General features: G+C 37.5%; 1 protein-coding gene across 6 annotated transcripts in view; it reads right to left on the bottom strand.

Moving 5' to 3' along the window:
* The window catches only part of dclk2a (doublecortin-like kinase 2a), a 115557-nt gene that overhangs the window by 8486 nt on the left and 88609 nt on the right, over positions 1-18462 (bottom strand). For 4 of the 6 annotated variants that reach the window (XM_022684435.2, XM_022684437.2, XM_022684436.2 and 1 more), the window contains 4 exons: positions 17728-17805; positions 16621-16717; positions 12618-12698; positions 11255-11368 (listed from right to left, as the gene is read on the bottom strand). In XM_022684435.2, coding sequence (XP_022540156.2) covers positions 11255-11368; positions 12618-12698; positions 16621-16717; positions 17728-17805 — 370 coding nt within the window. Of the gene's footprint in view, positions 1-414; positions 428-7286; positions 7369-11254; positions 11369-12617; positions 12699-16620; positions 16718-17727; positions 17806-18462 lie in introns of all 6 variants that reach the window. The other 2 variants (XR_002651879.2, XM_022684438.2) reach the window with 2 other exon arrangements.

The raw sequence follows: 18462 nt of genomic DNA, 5'->3' as shown, positions 1-18462 counted from the left end.
TGTCTTTTTGTCAGTCTGTCTATCTATCTATTTTTCTGCCTAGCTGTTTGTCTGTCTAACCATCTGTCCATTCCTCTAACTGTCTATCTGTCTGTCTTTCTGTCTGTCTGTCTAAATGTTAAGGTAATTTCATGAGCATTTTGGGGAACTCTTTGTTTCATTACCTATAGCGCACAATCAACTCACAACCAATTATAAACCCATTATGAACACTATATAAGGTGAATCTATTAAACTCTCAGCATTATCAGTCTTTGAGTGTTTATCTGCTCATTAATATCTAACTTGTATGTGTGAATGAATGTATCAGGTGTTGTGGTCACTGGTCACTTTCCCCGGGTTCATTAGGGTTCTGTGTGAGATGGAGGAGACAGAAGCAGCGAGTAGAAGCAGAGCGTTAGTGTTAGTACATACCATCGCCTTGGAGCTACGCAGAGGATAGCAATGCCGGGGGCGGGGCGGGGAGCAGAAGCAGAGGGACAGAGACTAGTCTTACTCACAGAACACACACTAGGCATCAGCATACACAGCACACACACATCTCCAATAGATTACATACAACACTTTAGCTGAAGGACAATTCAAATATAATTCAAAAATTCATAACCTGAATTATATAGAATAGATTATGAACTGAAGTCCTTCAACCAGAGTGTGACTAATATCACATTTCTATAATCAGGGTCCTACTGAAGAATCCTAACAGCAAAGCATTAATGGAAGAGAAGCAGCTTTACAGCTATACAGCTATAGAATACATACAGAAGCAGTTTTTACCAAGTTTGGACACACCTAAAATTATTATTTTTTATTATTTTTAAATTTCTGCATTGTATATGCATACTAAAATCATCCAAACTATGAAGAAAAATATACGAAATTATGTAGAAAAACAAAAAATGTTAAATAAACCAGAATATGTTTTAGATTTTACATTCTTTAAGATATTGGATGACAGTTTTGCACATCTCTGCTGGATTTTCTCAGTCAGCTTTATGAGGTAGAGTCACCTGGAATTCAGGCTTTCAGTTAACAGCTGTGCTGAACTCATCAAGAGTGAATTACTTGAATTATTTGTCTCTTAATAATGTGTTTGAGAGCATCAGTTAAAGTAAAGTAGTGAAGAGGTAGAGTTACAGATATACAGTGAATAGCTCTATTCGAGTAATGTTCTAATCCAGATTATGGAATAAAAAATACTCAATTAAAGGAAGGACAAAATGACTTTTAAGAAACGAAAGCCAGTCCTTCTGAAACATTTCAAGAACTTTGAAAGTGTCCTCAAGTGCAGTTACTGCAAAGACCATCAAAAACGTCATGATGAAACTGGCACTCATCAGGACTGCCCCACGTAAGTCTCAGAAACCGCAAGTTAACAGCACCCCAGATGAAAGCCAGAGTATTTTGGTTTGTTTAACACTGTTTTTAAGTTACTACATGATTCCTTATGTGTTCCTTCATAGTTTGGATTACTTTGCTATTCATTTACTATATAGGAAGAACATGGGTGTGTCCAAACGTTTGACTGGTTCTGTACACTAGAGGTAGGATGAACTATAGGATATATAGGACAGAATTGATTTATTACAGGTGCTTAAATTATCTTCAGGTAAAGGTGTGTTTAAAAAAGTGTTTAAATATATATATAATGAGTGTTTTCTATAATTAAGCACAATATTATATATGTATTAGAATCTATTTTCACACAGTCGTCCTAAGCAAGGGTTACATTATTCTGTAGCATGTCTGTCCACAAGGTGTCAGCAAAGCTTCTCTGCTATTCTTTCTCAATAATGATCCCTCCCACATTACACTTTAATCTGTTTAACAAAGTCCATTTAGAGGTCCACCCACATTTTTATACAATAATGACAACCTTTTATAGATTTTGAATGGGCGAACATAAAGGTATAGGAGTATAGCGTTTTCTCTAACATAAAATAATCTGTTAAAGATTCATTAATGTTTATAGGTTAAAAAAAATGTAAATGCTATCTGCCTATAACTTCATTTCACAAAAAAAAATATTATTTACACATTTATATTACTCAAAAACAAAAAAAAAAAGTAAGATATTTTTGGCATTGCTTTATTTGGAGGATTCATTATAGATGCCTCATTGATGCTCAAATAAAAATCCAACTAACATTTCACTAAATCTATTGAATGTAACTTAAATATAAGTTGAATGTAAACGATTCTCTATAAAACCCAAGCCTACAAACCCTTCAAAAGCTTCTCAGAGTGATGCCCATAATGCTATTTTAGATTTTAAATGGGTAAAGAATCTGTATATGTATACAGCTCTGAAAAGAAAAGAAAATAGACCACTTAAAAATGATCAAATTCTTTGATTTTACCAAATTTAAAATACGGATGGATGATCACAAGCCATCAAACCAAACTGAACTGCTTAAATTTTTGCACCAGGAGTAAAGCAGCATAAAGTTATCCAAAAGCAGTGTGTAAGACTGGTGGAGGAGAACATGATGCCAAGATGCATGAAAACTGTGATTAAAAACCAGGGTTATTCTCTTAAAACGTCTTTATGAATATGAACTTGTTTTCTTTGCATTATTTGAGGTCTGAAAGCTCTGCATCTTTTTTTGTTATTTCAGCCATTTCTCATTTTCTGCAAATAAATACTCTAAATGACAATATTTTTATTTGGAATTTGGGAGACATGTTGTCTGCAGTTTATAGAATAAAACAACAATGTTCATTTTACTCAAATATATACCTTTAAATAGCAAAATCAAAGAACCTGATTCAGAAACTGAAGTGGTCTCTTAATTTTGCTCCAGAGCTGTATATAAAAGCTGCTCAATATTAAAAATAATGCAGAATATTCAACATTTCATCTTAATTACGCATTAAAGCTAAAGAAATAACACCCACTAGCGTGTCATGAGCAATAAAACATTGATATTTCACAGATTCCTTGCTGTAATATAAGGTTAAAAAGCACAGTGAGAGAGGCAGTCAGAGCAGAGCACAGGGATAATACTGAGCACAGTGAGTATAACTCTGCATGCCCAAACTAACCACACTGCAACAGCCTGAAATAAAACACACACACACACACAGAGCAGCACCACACTGCAGCTCAGAGGAGGACGAGACAGAGACTTCAGCAGCTGTGAGGAACCAGGAGACACACACACGCAGATGCATGGAGTGATGAGAGAAGATGTGATGAGAGTCAGGGCTCAATCAGGTCCTGTAAGACTGTAAACCCCCCCCAAAAAAATAATAAAAATAATAATAATTGGGTATCTCTGAAATATACAGTACCAATTAAAAGTTTGGATATATCCTTCTCATTCAATGTGTTTTCTTTCTTTTTATTATTTTTTTTCTATTGTAAATTTAATATTGATGACTATATTAAAGCTCAACAGGAACATATGCTGGATTATTATGTAAATAAAAAGTGTTAATCAGTCCAGAACAGGGGTGTCCAAACTTTTTTTGTTGGGGGCCAGAAGGAGGAATATATTTGAAGTCACGGGCCACAGACTCTGTAATAAAACAAATAATGAAATATACCACTTTAAATAATACTTTTTTCCTGATTATTTCATTTACACACCATTTTACTTGACTTACTATCTTTATCTTTGACAGTGTTGTGTAAACTAAGATTTTTCAAATTGATGTTTAATTTCATGATGTCTCTTAATATTAAACTCCTTAATTACGGCAACTTTTACACTTTGGCCCGTTTTTCTGCGCTAGAAATGCGCACTCTCTCCGCTTTTAGACTCTTTGGCCCGTTTTTCTGCACTAGAAATGCGCACCCTCTCCGCTTTTAGACTCTTTGGCCCGTTTTTCTGCACTAGAAATGCGCACCCTCTCCGCTTTTAGACTCTTTTGCCCCGTTTTTCTGCGCTAGAAATCCGCACCCTCTCCGCTTTTAGACTCTTTTACCCCGTTTTTCTGCGCTAGAACTGCGCACTCTCTCCGCTTTTAGACTCTTTGGCACGTTTTTCTGCACTAGAACTGCGCACTCTCTCCGCTTTTAGACTCTTTGGCCCGTTTTTCTGCACTAGAAATGCGCACTCTCTCCGCTTTTAGACTCTTTTACCCCGTTTTTCTGCGCTAGAAATGTGCACTCTCTCCGCTTTTAGACTCTTTGGCCCGTTTCTGACACCTAGCGTTCAAACTTTGAATCTCACATTATAAAAACCTGCTTAACAGCGGGCCAACTTTCATTCTATTTCTAAAATACCTCGCGGGCCGCTCCAAAACAGGAAACGAGCCGCAAATGGCCCGGGGGCCGTAGTTTGGACACCCCTGGTCCAGAATGTGTTTTATACTTTAGATTCTTCTAAGTATCACAAGTATCTTTGAGGACAGATTTGCACACTCTTGGTATTTTAATCTCAGTGTCTTCATGAGGGAGAGTCACCTGGAATTAATAGTTTTCTTAGCGTCTTGAAAGAAGGAGTTCCTGGAGGTGCTGAACAATAGTTGCTGCTTTTCCTTCAGGCTGTGAAGCTCCAGCTCATCCCAATTAAATCACCTCAAATCACCATCTCAGTTCATCAGGGTTAGATCAGGGGATTAATGTGGAGGATAAACACTTTTTTTTACTGTTTACTATGCAATTCTATATTTAAGTGTGCCTGTATCGTTTTCATGTCTTTTAATATTAATCTATAATATAGAAAAAAAAAAAAACATTGAATGAGAAGGTGTGTCCAAACTTTTGAGCTGCACAGTTTAGTGTTTTATCTGCCCAAAGTGGGCTATGTGAGTTTGCTCATTACCAAATGCCTTAAAGCAACTATTTTAAAATAAATAAATTGATTCATTAATTGGCACATTTTATCACTTAACCCAAATGCAGTAAATTAGCCAAGATAAGTCTGGTGTCCAAATTTAGCTTCTTATTCACTATTATACTGAAACTATGAGGATTAAACTGCAATAAGTCACACAAAGAAAATAACTTTAAAAGACTTTATGTATTTGTTCCCCCAATAAGTGAACTAAATAACATAAGTTATCTAGGCTTATGTTTGTTTTGTCAATAACTACTAGACGTTTCTCTAGATACATCACCTTTTAGTTATTTTAGTTAGTAGTGCTACCAGTTCAATTTTGGCCAGCTACATTTATGTTCAGCTAGAAGCGTAGCTAAAATAGCAATACGCCAGAAATTTACCTGAACACACCTCATTTCGAGATCACCAGATATATAGATATATTGTAGGGGTGTAACAAAGCATCGTCCCACGATGCATTGCAATGGACAAATTTGACGATGACGTTGTTTAAACAAAAAAAGGACACAATCCTGCTAGTGTAGACCAAAGAACCAGTGGGCGTAAGCAAAAGGCTGAGGATATGTCAGTCATTTTTGACTGATCCGATTACATGCTTTTTTGAACTACGTGGTAGAATGGAATCTGTTGTTCCTTCTGTTGTTTCCAGTAATGTAGTGGAGTTAAAAGTAAGATGTTTTAATTTTAAATAAAAATACATAAGTAAACATACACAAACATACACAAACATACTACATTTTAGTAGAGTAATTAATTATATTTTCTTAGTTACTACCCGCTTAGACAATAATTCTTTGGGCCCTATCGTAGACCCTGCATGATGCGCATCGTTATGCTCATAACTACGTTTCACCCCGTCCACAGTCTATTTTCACGCCCCATACACTGTAAAGAAGTTGTTCGAACTCAAATGATTTAAGTCTGTTTTACATAAAATTGGATATTTCTAAACATTACTCAACTATTTTGAGTTATTTGAGTAACATTTGTGAGCACATATACTGTACTATTCAAACTGAGATCTTTGAGTTGAACCAATGTATAATAACTGAGTTTAGTCTGTTTTGCCATTAACAGCTTCTTTTCCATTGGCTTCTGTCACAATCTATTTGCATACTGGGTGTGTCCAACAGTTTCTGACTGACTAACACTCACCATCAGTGTGTAGTGATTCCCCCTGGGCTACCTTACAAATAAATCAACTTCCCCTTTAGTTGTAATAACTTGATGTTCTAGGTTATGCTAGTTTTTATTCCCCATTACTTTAAAAAAATTAAGCAAACCGGCTGCCTTAAAAAAGTTAAATAAACTGAACTTATCTGGTCTTACAGTATAACTAAAATAGAAAAGTTAAATCAACTTCCCCTTTAGTTGTAATAACTTGATGTTCTAAGTCAGGGGTGTCCAAACTACGGCCCGCGGGCCATTTGCGGCTCGTTTCCTTTTTTGGAGCGGCCCGCGAGGTATTTTAGAAATATAATGAAAGTTGGCCCACTGTTAAGCAGAGTTTTTATAATGTGAGATTCAAAGTTTGAACGCTAGGTGTCAGAAACGGGCCAAAGAGTCTAAAAGCGGAGAGGGTGCGCATTTCTAGCGCAGAAAAACGGGCCAAAGAGTCTAAAAGCGGAGAGAGTGCGCATTTCTAGCGCAGAAAAATGGGCCAAAGAGTCTAAAAGCGGAGAGGGTGCGCATTTCTAGCGCAGAAAAACGGGGCAAAGAGTCTAAAAGCGGAGAGGGTGCGCATTTCTAGTGCAGAAAAACGGGCTAAATAGTCTAAAAGCGGAGAGAGTGCGCACTTCTAGTGCAGAAAAACGGGCCAAAGAGTCTAAAAGTTGCCGTAATTAAGGAGTTTAATATTAAGAGACATCATGAAATTAAACATTAATTTGAAAAATCTTAGTTTACACAACACTGTCAAATAAAGATAAAGGTAGTAAGTCAAGTAAAATGGTGTGTAAATGAAATAATCAGGAAAATATATTTTTTAAAGTGGTATATTTTATTATTTGTTTTATTACAGAGTCTGTGGCCCGTGACTTCAAATATATTTCTCCTTCTGGCCCCCAACAAAAAAAGATTGGACACCCCTGTTCTAAGTTATGCTAACTTAAGTTTTCATTATCCATTACTTAAGTTTTTTAAGACAGTCGGTTTCCTCACATTTTTAAAGTAAATTTAACTTATCTGGGCTTACAGTGTAGGCTACTTAAATATCTTGGCTAATTTACTTTTTTTTTAGGAAACTTGAACTCTAATTTAGGAGCAGGTAAAATACTAAACTGTTCAGGTGACAGCAGGACCTGGTCAGGTCTGTCCTTTAGGAGATATCTGCTATCCTCCACAGAACCTGGATTAGAGAGCGAGGTCAGGAAAGCAGCACTGCAACACCACAACTCAGAGCTTTACACTTCAGTCAGGCTTCAGTTCACACAAGCTTTTAGTACAGAGTTTAGAGTTTTTAGAGGGAGGCGTAGATCTGGAGTCAAATACCAATACCCAGAATCCAGCAGGGGGCTTCTCCTGGTCCCAGGACAGAGGGGGAGGGGTGTAGGATACAGCCCTGGCCTTACAGATCAAACTGTTGAATGAGATCAATTTCAGTGATTCAGGCTCCAGTGATTCTTTTCCATATATGTCATCTTTATTTCTCCTGGGCTGGGATTACCGGGACCTTATTTATTAACACCAGCAGATTACATGTCTCTCCTCTAAACCATCACTGATTGGTGGAAACTTCACACTAGACCTCAAGCAGTTTGGACTGTGTGTCTCTCCACTCTTCCTCCAGACTCTGCTCCCTTGATTTACTTTAAATGAAATGTAAAATTTACTGATGATCAGTGATGGTTTGGAGAGACATGTCATCTGCTGGTGTTGATCCACTGTGTTTTATTATCAAGTCTAAAGTCAGTGCAGTTTTGTTTTCCTGCAAAATCTTACAGCACTTCATGCTTCACTCTGCTGCTGACAACTTTTTTGGAGATGTGAATTTCATTTTCCAGCAGGACTTGGCACACTGCCCACACTGCCAAATGTAATATAAATGGTCTTATATAATATTCTAATTTTCTGAGCAAAAGATTTTTTGTGTTTTCATTGGCTGTAAGCCATAATCATCAACAATAAAAGACAAAATTGGTTAAAATAGATCACTCTGTGTGTAATACACTTTAAAATAAGACTACCCTTATAAAGGGTTTATAAATGGTTTATAAATTTGATGAATTTGATTGTGGATTAGGTTATAAATGCCTTAAAACCATTGATAAGTAGTTACAACTCATTAATTAAAAAAGGCAACAGTGATCGGTTGTTTGCTTAGTCATTTAATCCAACTAAGTCATTTAATTTATATTAAAGAGTTTAACATATTTACAAATATTAAAAAAAATATTAATATGACAGGTTTAATGCTGATTGATGGAAAACACAAAGTAAAGAAAGACTGTGGAGAGACAGCCTACTCATTTACATAACTCTGCCCCTGAGGGCTGCCTCGAGGTCACAGGCTGCAGAGCGGAGCGGAGCGGAGCTGACGGTCTGTTATTGGTCCCGCCCATAACCAGCCCTTTTACAATAACCACACCTGTTTTGAATAGAGCTGAATAACGTTTAAAAAACCGAATTCTGTGGGGATATAAAAGTTTGACAATATAAGCAGAGGTTACACTAGCTGCTGCATTTAAATAATGGAGGTAGAATTACAGTATATTAGAATATAAAAAACGTGATAGAAAGTTGTCTGTATTGCCATTGAAACCTATGGGGATGGGTGGGGTTACGCAGCGTTCGGCAACCGAACAGCAGGGGGCGCCCGCCCTGTGGTGGCTTCACTTTTGAGAGACGATGCTCTGTCCAGCTATATACAGTCTATGATCCCACCATAATCAGAGTCCTGCAGTTATCTAATCTGTCCAACGGCCATGTAAAGAGTATACTCTGATTACTTAGGTTGGATGAAGGCCCAATATTTTGATGCATGTTGTAATGTTGATATTTGTAGCATAGTTTTTTCAGTACTTTTATTTCAACCATGTTGATGTTTCAGATGTTTTTAATGATGCAGTGTTTGTCAGTGATTGGAGGAAAAGCTCTTCTGAAGCTGTTCTGAAACACTGCAGTGTGAGCCACCAGGTGATGGTAATGATGGAGGTGCTGGAGGTGAAGGTAATGAGTGTGAGGAGAGTGTGTCAGGAGAGTGAGAGGACCAGTACTTCCTCTGCAGCCACAGAGGGACAGGAAGTGAGGTTATGGGTGCTGGAGGACGGATTTATGAGGATACACAGGAAAGGAAATGACTGGAATGCTTCACCCACAGTAACCCTCTTATAAACAGAGAACAGGGAGGATACACAGTGACACAGAGAGGATTATCACTCAGTCAAAACCAGCAGATCCCTTTATAGAATATTTACAGTATAACAGTGCCTGACAAGATGCTGTCTAGTGATAATACAGTAATCTGTAAAGCTTTAAAGCTCTTACATCACTTCCTCTGTGGAGACAGATTAACCCTTGTGTGGTGTTCATATTTTTGTTACTTGTTTACTTTGTTGCTTGTATTTAATTCAGCAAAATGAAGTAATTTTACATTAAAATGCTTTACACATTCACCTAAATTTCAAGCAATATAAACAGCTTACATGGTTAATATTTGCCCTTTACCTTTCTTATGTTACATTTCTTTCAAAAAAAGTGCTACTCTTTTTTTTATTAGTTTTTAATAAAATGTAAAAGAAAATGAATTTAACTCAAGATATGAGTAGAAAATTTGATTAGTTTCAAATTTACAAATGAAGCAATGTTTATTAGCCCTTGGCCAAACATACTGTATGTAATATAAATGTTTGTGTGTGTGTGTGTGGGGGGAGGGGTGTACAGTGTGTGTTTATCGAAAATGTGTTTTGATATATGTTTTTCACAAAAAATGAGCCAATGCCAATGAGTTTGAGTTAGAAAAAATATTTTTTTTGTATCATTTGATGAAAAATGAAAATGTGTCCCACAGACCCGAACACCACACAAGGGTTAAAGCCTGATTGATTGTTATAGCATTTTTCAGTTTGTATTATATGAGATCTGACACTCCAGAAGGTTTAATTTAGGCCCAGTTCACACACAGCTGAAGAGATAAGACCAGGGCATAGCCAGCAACAGCTTATTTGCATAAAAGTGTCAGAGCCCTTAAATGGCGTATTCTTAAAGGGGATTGAAACTGGTAAGAATAGAGCTGGTGAGATCTCTATCTTTATGTAAGAATGATTTTGCACAAAGAACCTCATGATACATGTTTTGTATAGACAAGAGATATTCTATATTTTGTAAAACGCACTATATTATGTTCCTTTTAAATCTGGAATCAGAATCAGTATTATGATACAGAAAACGTATCATGATATAATATTTTAATATACAGTTCTCACGCATAAAGTGTGCCCAAATCTGTACCAGTAGTTAGTTACAGGAAAAATCAGATACATAACGTGGGCCCAAAACCTGAATAATCAATGAACCAGCCATAACATTAGGACCTAATGTTGAGTATGTCTCTCTTGTGCTGCAACAACAGATTTGAAAAAAAAATTAGACAAAAATAAGAAAAAAATCGCTGTCAAATTAAGAGATCTCACCAACTCTATTCTTGCCAGTTTCAGTCCCTTTCAGAATGAGCCATTTAGGGGCTCTGTCACTTTTATGCAAATAAGCTGTACCACATGTTAGTGTGCACAAAACTCATTGTGTAACAGTACTTATATATCTCTCTCATTTGCTAACTTGCCAAAGACAGTAGGTACAGATCCCTCACTCAAACAAAGTCTGCTAGTTCTCAACCAGTAGACTGTTATGGCAGATCTTCAACTGATCTTGTGGGTTGGGCTCTGGTGGGGGTTGATGAGTGTCAGGATGGTTCTATGCAGATTTCTTTCTTTATTGTCACAATAGGGGAGATTTAAAACATCTCATAGAAGCATGTCATTCCCGACACCAAACTCTTTCAAACTTATTTTTTTGTGAGCTTGGATCTAAGTGTTTATAAAGGCATTTAAGACCCAATGGAAATACAAAAGCATGCATGCAAAAAGTGAGTTTTGCATAATATTTCCCCTTTAATATACTATGGTATCATTTATTAGTCTGCCCATTAACACATGTAATTATGCAGGTTGACTATCTTCGTTTTGGACTATAGCATATAATTCTGTTCACATTAATGGTGTAGTTGGTCTACAAGCATGATTACCAGATAACTGGTCCTGATCTGGACTTTTCAGCAAAAAAATCCAGATCAACATGAACTCCAGAGAGTCTTATCTCATCCAGTAGGAGTGAACTGGGCTTGTATAGAGTTCCACTCATATTAAACTGAGGATAACCTGAGAGCTGTGCTGGTGAATACAGTTATATACTAAGATTATACACTGGATCATCTGTGTAACTGCGTGTGGGTGTGAGTATGATCTTACCATAATAACAGACACTCCAGCGGAGGTGTTTCCCTGCTTCTGTACAGAGGTAAAGTGCTTCTTCAGCTTCCCCGTCACCTCCATCTTCATGTTGTTCTCCATCGCAGCGTCCTCCTGATACACATTAACACAGGGGTGGATTACTGATCCTGCACCAAACAAATAATGTCTTTGGTATCGCTAAGGCACAAAAAATATGCCTTGCACGGCTCAAAATGCACAAAAGGCAAGTTTTGAGCGTAAAATGAAAAAAAAAAAAAATCAGTGTGTCAGTTGTCATTCCCTTTAAGAGGCAGGTGAGCTCTGACTTTGGCACATTTGTATCTTAACAGCGCTGCACTTTTGTGCATCTCAGCAGAGACAGATACTGACCTGCGTGTTCAAGCTGTGAAGATACACCAGCAGCTCATTTAAGTTAACAACAATGTTTATTAATCCTTTATGCTGTTTATTGTTGAGTTAAAAGTTGTATGTTTGCCCTGCAGTGTGTTTATTTATGTTTATCAGTGGCTGACTGTTGACTGTTGTCAGGGTATTAATCAGTCAGTGGAGCACCTGTATGTCCTGCCGCCAAGATAGAAACATGCCAGATATTTAGTTGAACACACCTCACTTCCAGACCACCACATCCATCAGTGTAAATTTATTCCTAAACTCTGACGCTTTTTTAACACCGTGGGTACATGTTGTGAAAATAGACTGTTGTAGGACAGGGTGTAAGATAGCAATAAGCGATAGGGTGTACGATAGGGCCCTTAGTCTGTTTTTGTTTAACACTATAAAAAGCAGTTAATTTAAGGCTTTAGAGGATTCTGTTACAACATATTTGTTCTTTATTTATTGTAAACTGTTAAATAACAACTCTGTAAAAAAGTCAGATCATTTTGAAATAATAATACAGTATGTAAATACAGATCACCATTAAAACAGCAGCAATAAGCACAGATTTGGTTGATCCAGACAGAAATAAAATCACTAAAAAACATATAATTATCTCAGGACTGTGTAGTACTAATACTGTCTGTACATTATTAGTACTGGTGCTATATTATTATTTCTTATTGCAGTCTAAATCGGGAATAATTTAATTTAATATGTGCCTAATGCTTGTAAACATTTTAAATTAAGCAATACAATAATGATACTTTACTTGGTGGCCTTTAAAACCATCCATGTACATTTTTCTCCCTCTCCTAAAATAACTTATATTTACTTATTATTCTATTTATATATTAAAAGTTTTTTTAAATATAAAGGTTTATACCCCCCCCAAAAAAAAAAAAAAAAAAAAAAAATATATATATATATATATAAAAAAAAAATAAAAACAAAATAAAAATGAATAAATAAAACTCACACTCACCGTGACCCAAGGATGACACAGTACATCTTCTGCTGTGTATCTGGCCTCAACATTTACTTGAAGCATCCGGCCAATCAGCTCCTGCAAAAAAACAGGAGGCAAATGACCATGCTTGTTTCATAAATGCTTATGTACTAATAATTGGGGTAAAAAGAGGGTAAATAAAGCACAATACATACAATAAATGACAGAAATGTAATGGATATACTCCCTTTTTTCATATATACACGGTGTGAAAAAGATTGTTTGCATGTTTTTTTCACTTTTAAATGTTTTAGATCATTACATACAATGAAAAATTGGTTAAAGGCGACACGAGTAAACATAAAATGCAGTTTTTAATTATAGGTTTTTATTGTTAAGGGAGAATACATGGCCCTGAGTGAAACAGTGTGAAAAACATAACTTGGCTGTGATTCATCACTCCTGAGTTTAATCTCTCTATCCCTACTCAGATATGATTAAATAGGACCTGCTCTTGCTCATGAATATTCATACATGCAAACACATTGCCTCTGATTGGCTAACAGCACTGCGAGGCAAAAACACGGAAAGAAAACAGTAAGAAATAATAATAAAATAAAGACATTTTTACACTAATAACAGTCTTTGCAATGTCACATATTACTTTACAACATGTGTAATAATGCCCTGCTAAGTGCATACAGTTCAGCCACTGACCTTCTCGTTTTAGAGTCTCTGTAAAACACAAAATCCACCGGAGATCCTATTTAAACCTATAGTATCTTACACACAGAGGTGAGTAGTCCAGGTCTAAAAAGTAAAATATCAGGGTGGATTTTCACTTTTAACTAATGTAAACAGAACTGTTCTAAACATACTATACACCTACCTATCTCAATTGTACTTGGCTGGTGGTGTTTCTCCTCCATAGACTAATTCTAACCATTTGTTCCTTAGCTCTGAATTACTGGGTAAAGCATATATATAACAGTGATGTGTTATTTGCACAAATAACACAGGAATGAACTGCCATGCTGTTCCTAGTGCTGTTATTTAGCTCTTATCTGACGAGACAGCGTTTCTGCCTGGCTTCAACTCTGTATGTTGGCGGTCGCAAGCTGAGGTGGGCGGGGCCATGAATGCTAATGCACGGGTTGACGCAGACACAGTGCTTTTCCTGATCGACTCTTGATCGTTTTTCTGAATATTTTCTTTTACTAACTACTGCAGACAGTAGATGTTGAGGAAGAGTTTCATGTTTCATGTGCAGCATCATAAACAACTCAGAGAGACCTATAGTATTTTACAAAGAATAAGAAAAAGTGGATTTTAACAGGAGGACACCTTCAAGCATTCGCTAGTATTCAAGCTCTGATGAACTAAATGCTCTTTTAACATCTTTTTTACCATAAGTTAACCCTTGTGTGGTGTTCGGGTCTGTGGGACCCGTTTTCATTTTTCATCAAATGATACGAAAAAAAATATTTTTTCTAACTCAAACTCATTGGCATTTCACATTTTTTTGTGAAAAACATATATCAAAACCCATTTTCAATAAACACACACTGTACACCCCCCCCCACAAACATTTATATTACATACAGTATGTTTGGCCAAGGGCTAATAAACATTGCTTCATTTGTAAATTTGAAACTAAACAAATGTTCTACTCATATCTTGAGTTTAATTCATTTTCTTTTACATTTTATTAAAAACTAATAAAAAAAGAGTAGCACTTTTTGAAAGAAATGTAACATAAGAAAGGTAAAGGGCAAATATTAACCATGTGAGCTGTTTATATTGCTTGCGATTTAGGTGAAGCAAGCATGTGTAAAGCATTTTAATGTAGAATTGCTTAATTTTGCTGAATTAAATACAAATAACAAAGTAAACGAGTTACAAAAATATGAACACCACACAAGGGTTAAAAATATATTAATGAAATGAATTATAAAGTGTTACTGGAAACTCTATCTAGATATGGACTTGAACCTATGACCCCAGTGCTGAGAGGTGAATGTGCTTAATAGAAAGAAAACCTCTATTAACAGTAATGCTGATTAGGACTCTACGCTTCTAAGCTTCACTTCAGAGCTGCATGTATCACTCCTCTGTTCTCTCTGCGTGAGAGGAGGAAGAGTGAGCGGTGTAATTAGCTGCGTGACATTGTGCCGTGTGCTGTGCTATCACTGTAGTACAGAGGGCTAATTTAAGGCATGCGCTGCCCTGCTTACCCACAGCATACATCACTTACTGAGACACACACACACACCTACCCGTACCCGCCTCGTACCCACACATCTACAGTCTAATATTACACACCTGCCCACGGAGAAATGCGTGATCACTGCTGCCTACACACACACACACACACACACATACACACGCTATTACATAGGCTGAGCTTTAGCATCAGAGGGGGTGGATTCAATCGGTGCTGGGGTGGAAACTGTAAGTAGGATGAGTAATGAGCAAGACTGTGTGTGTGTGTGTGTGTGTTCATGTACAGAAAATAGTGCAATACTGAGATTTTACAGTTCACATATTATTCCAGGTGTATTTACTTTTGGTAATACCTGCCTTAATTATCATATTTTGAAATGTTGAAAAGACTATCAGAAACGTCAGCCTTGGGTCATGGTATGATCATGGTATGATGTCGCTGAGTAGTAGTTGCAGTGTAGTTATTAAAGGTTTCATCTGCTAAAATCCACTTTTTCTTGTTCTCTGTGAAATACAGTAGGTCTCTCTGTATACGTATATGATGATGTAGTTGTACATGATGCTGCACATGAAACTGTTCCTCAAACACCATTGTCTGCAGTAGCTAGTAAAAGAAAATCCTCAGAAACATTTGTTTATCAGGAAAAGTACCCGAGTCTACGTCAACCCGTGAATTAGTATTCATGGCCCCAACCATCTTGGCTCACAGACAGAGCAGAACCAGCTCTGTTTACACCAGCTAGTTAGAGTTAGCTATCTTATGTAAGTTAAAATAGTTTAAATCGGATCTCCGGTGGATTCCACTTTTACTGAGACCTCAAATGTACACTAGGGAAGCACGACTCTTCATCAGATTTTATGATATAGAGCGGACTCTGGGGCTTTGACGTGGTAAAACTGCTCAAGCACCAAATCAACAAGTCTGAGGAAAGAGTTTATTAGCGTTAGTTAAGCTGAAAGAAATATTATAAATGTCGCAGGGAGAGCCGCGTCGCTCTGTCGCAGGTGGGGGGGTGGTGGCGGTTGATGTGTGGGGAAGAGCCACAAGTTTAAAGATAACTTTACCTAGCACTCAGTGCTATATCTTTACAACTATGGCTCTCTGAAAACATTTTATAAATTGGCCACTTATAAAAAGGTCACTCATTTCCTTGTGTCTAACGCTGCATTTATATTGCTCCGTCGCGACAGCGCACAGCGACGTACCCATTGATTTTCAATGGGAAGCGTCGGCTTCATCCGACTGGGGGATGCGATGCGATTAAATTTAAGCAAATGAATCCGTCCAATGCGATGCGTCTATCCAATCAGAGAGCAGCAGTTTGGCTTGTACGTGTCCTCAGTGCAGGATATGAAAACACTTTAGTTCTGCTTTCAAGCGTGAAAAGAGCAAGAAGAGAAGTTTCAGGCTTTCCTGTCCCTTATGTTAAATCCCTGCTGATTTACAGGGACTAAAGGTTGCAGAGATTGTTGGGGTCTCTGGTGGGTTTTTGAAATATTAATATATAATTTAATTGGAAAAGTTTGCTTTTGTTAGCTTATATACTGCTCACTAGACAGTGTAACGACGCTCAATCAAACATTTATATTTATAAATACACATTTATATGTATTAGTTTATAGGAAATAATAATAGATTGTATAAAAGCATTTAACATTTATTTAAATAATTTAATTGGACGATGCAGGAAATACCTTTGTAACGCTCACATGCGACCAGTTGGAAGGGGGCAGTGCGATCATGTGCGTTGACACAACAGAGCAGTGTAAATGCACCATAAGTCTGACAGTAAACACAGAGAAAGGCAGTTCTCACCTTAGCGGAGTGTGAGATGTTCTCCCAGTATGGAGAGGGGAAATCCAGACGACCCTGCAGGATCTGATCAAACAGGTCCTCCTGCTGATTATTCTCACTGTACAGCACAGAAACACATACTGTACTCATCATACACATATTATACACATATACAAACTGCATGCACAAGAACAGTATGAAATAATATAGTGCTACAGTAACCTCTGGAATTTATCTCAGCTAATGTAAAAAATATATACACAGGTGCATCTTAAATAATTTGAATATCACTGAAAAGTTACTTTATTTCAGTAATTCAGTTCAAAATGTGGAACTCATAAATTATATAGATGTACTACATACAGAGTAGTCTATTTTAAATAAGACCAATTAGTACAGTTAGCAGTGTGGGCAGTGTGCCAAATCCTGCTGGAAAATGAAATCCGCATCTCCATAAAAGTTGTCAGTAGCAGAGGGAAGCATGAAGTGCTGTAAGATTTTTGGGAAAACAAAACTGCACTGACTTTAGACTTGATGATAAAACATCACTGATCATCAGTAAATTTTACATTTCATTTGGAAATCAAGAGAACAGAGTCTGGAGGAAGAGTGGAGAGACACACAGTCCAAACTGCTTGAGGTCTAGAGTGAAGTTTCCACCAATCACTGATGGTTTGGAGAGACATGTCTGTCATCTGCTGGTGTTGATCCACTGTGTTATATTATCAAGTCTAAAGTTATATCAAGTGTTTTCCCGAAAAATCTATTACTATTAAAAGTAGAAAACGTATTTCTTTAGAGGAATTACAGATGAAGCCAGAGAGCGGTGAGTACTGTTTCCTACACCTTCAGAAGACCCACGTCTGGCTGCTTTAGCTTTAGCCTTTAGCTCAGCCTAACATAGTTGCAATAAAACTCAGAAAACTCAGCTTGTCTGGGCCGTACATCACTGCTTCTCCATTTGAATCAGCTAATCAATGTTACTCACTTTATCTGTCAGTGGTTTTAATGTTATGGCTGATCAGTGTGCGCTGTTTTTAAAGCAGTAATTAGCATGCAGTGTATGTGGAGCTAAAGCTGCTGAATGGCGTCTCGGTGGCGCTCAGAGCAGGTGAGTGAGGACAGTACCTGCGGAAAGGAGGGAAGCCACACAGCAGGATGTAGGTGATCACCCCCGCCGCCCAGATGTCCACTTTCAGCCCGTAGCTGCAGCAATGACCGTGCCGGAGAGGACAGGGACACATGGAGGACAGTTAGTCAGCATTTTAATATTCATCGTCTTTATTTAAAAAAATACAGCTCATTACAAGGATCAAAGAATAACCTTGTAAGAAAACGGGGCAAAGAGTCTAAAAGCGGAGAGGGTGCGCATTTCTAGCGCAGAAAAACGGGCCAAAGAGTCTAAAAGCGGAGAGGGTGCGTGTGCGTTTCTAGTGCAGAAAAACGGGCCAAAGAGCCTAAAAGCGGAGAGGGTGCGCATTTCTAGCGCAGAAAAACGGGCCAAAGAGTCTAAAAGCGGAGAGAGTGCACGTTTCTAGCGCAGAAAAACGGGCCAAAGAGTCTAAAAGCGGAGAGGGTGCGCGTTTCTAGCGCAGAAAAACGTGCCAAAGAGTCTAAAAGCGGAGAGGGTGCGCGTTTCTAGCGCAGAAAAACGGGCCAAAGAGTCTAAAAGCGGAGAGAATGTGCATTTCTAGCGCAGAAAAACGGGCCAAAGAGTCTAAAAGCGGAGAGAATGTGCATTTCTAGCGCAGAAAAACGGGCCAAAGAGTCTAAAAGCAGAGAGAGTGTGCATTTCTAGCGCAGAAAAATGGGCCAAAGAGTCTAAAAGCGGAGAGAATGTGCATTTCTAGCGCAGCAAAAGGG

Source organism: Astyanax mexicanus, chromosome 7 (genome assembly GCF_023375975.1).
Source record: "Astyanax mexicanus isolate ESR-SI-001 chromosome 7, AstMex3_surface, whole genome shotgun sequence".
NCBI lineage: Eukaryota > Metazoa > Chordata > Actinopteri > Characiformes > Acestrorhamphidae > Astyanax > Astyanax mexicanus.
The sequence above is the reverse complement of the archived record's forward strand: the minus strand, read 5'-3'. Positions and strand labels throughout refer to the sequence as shown.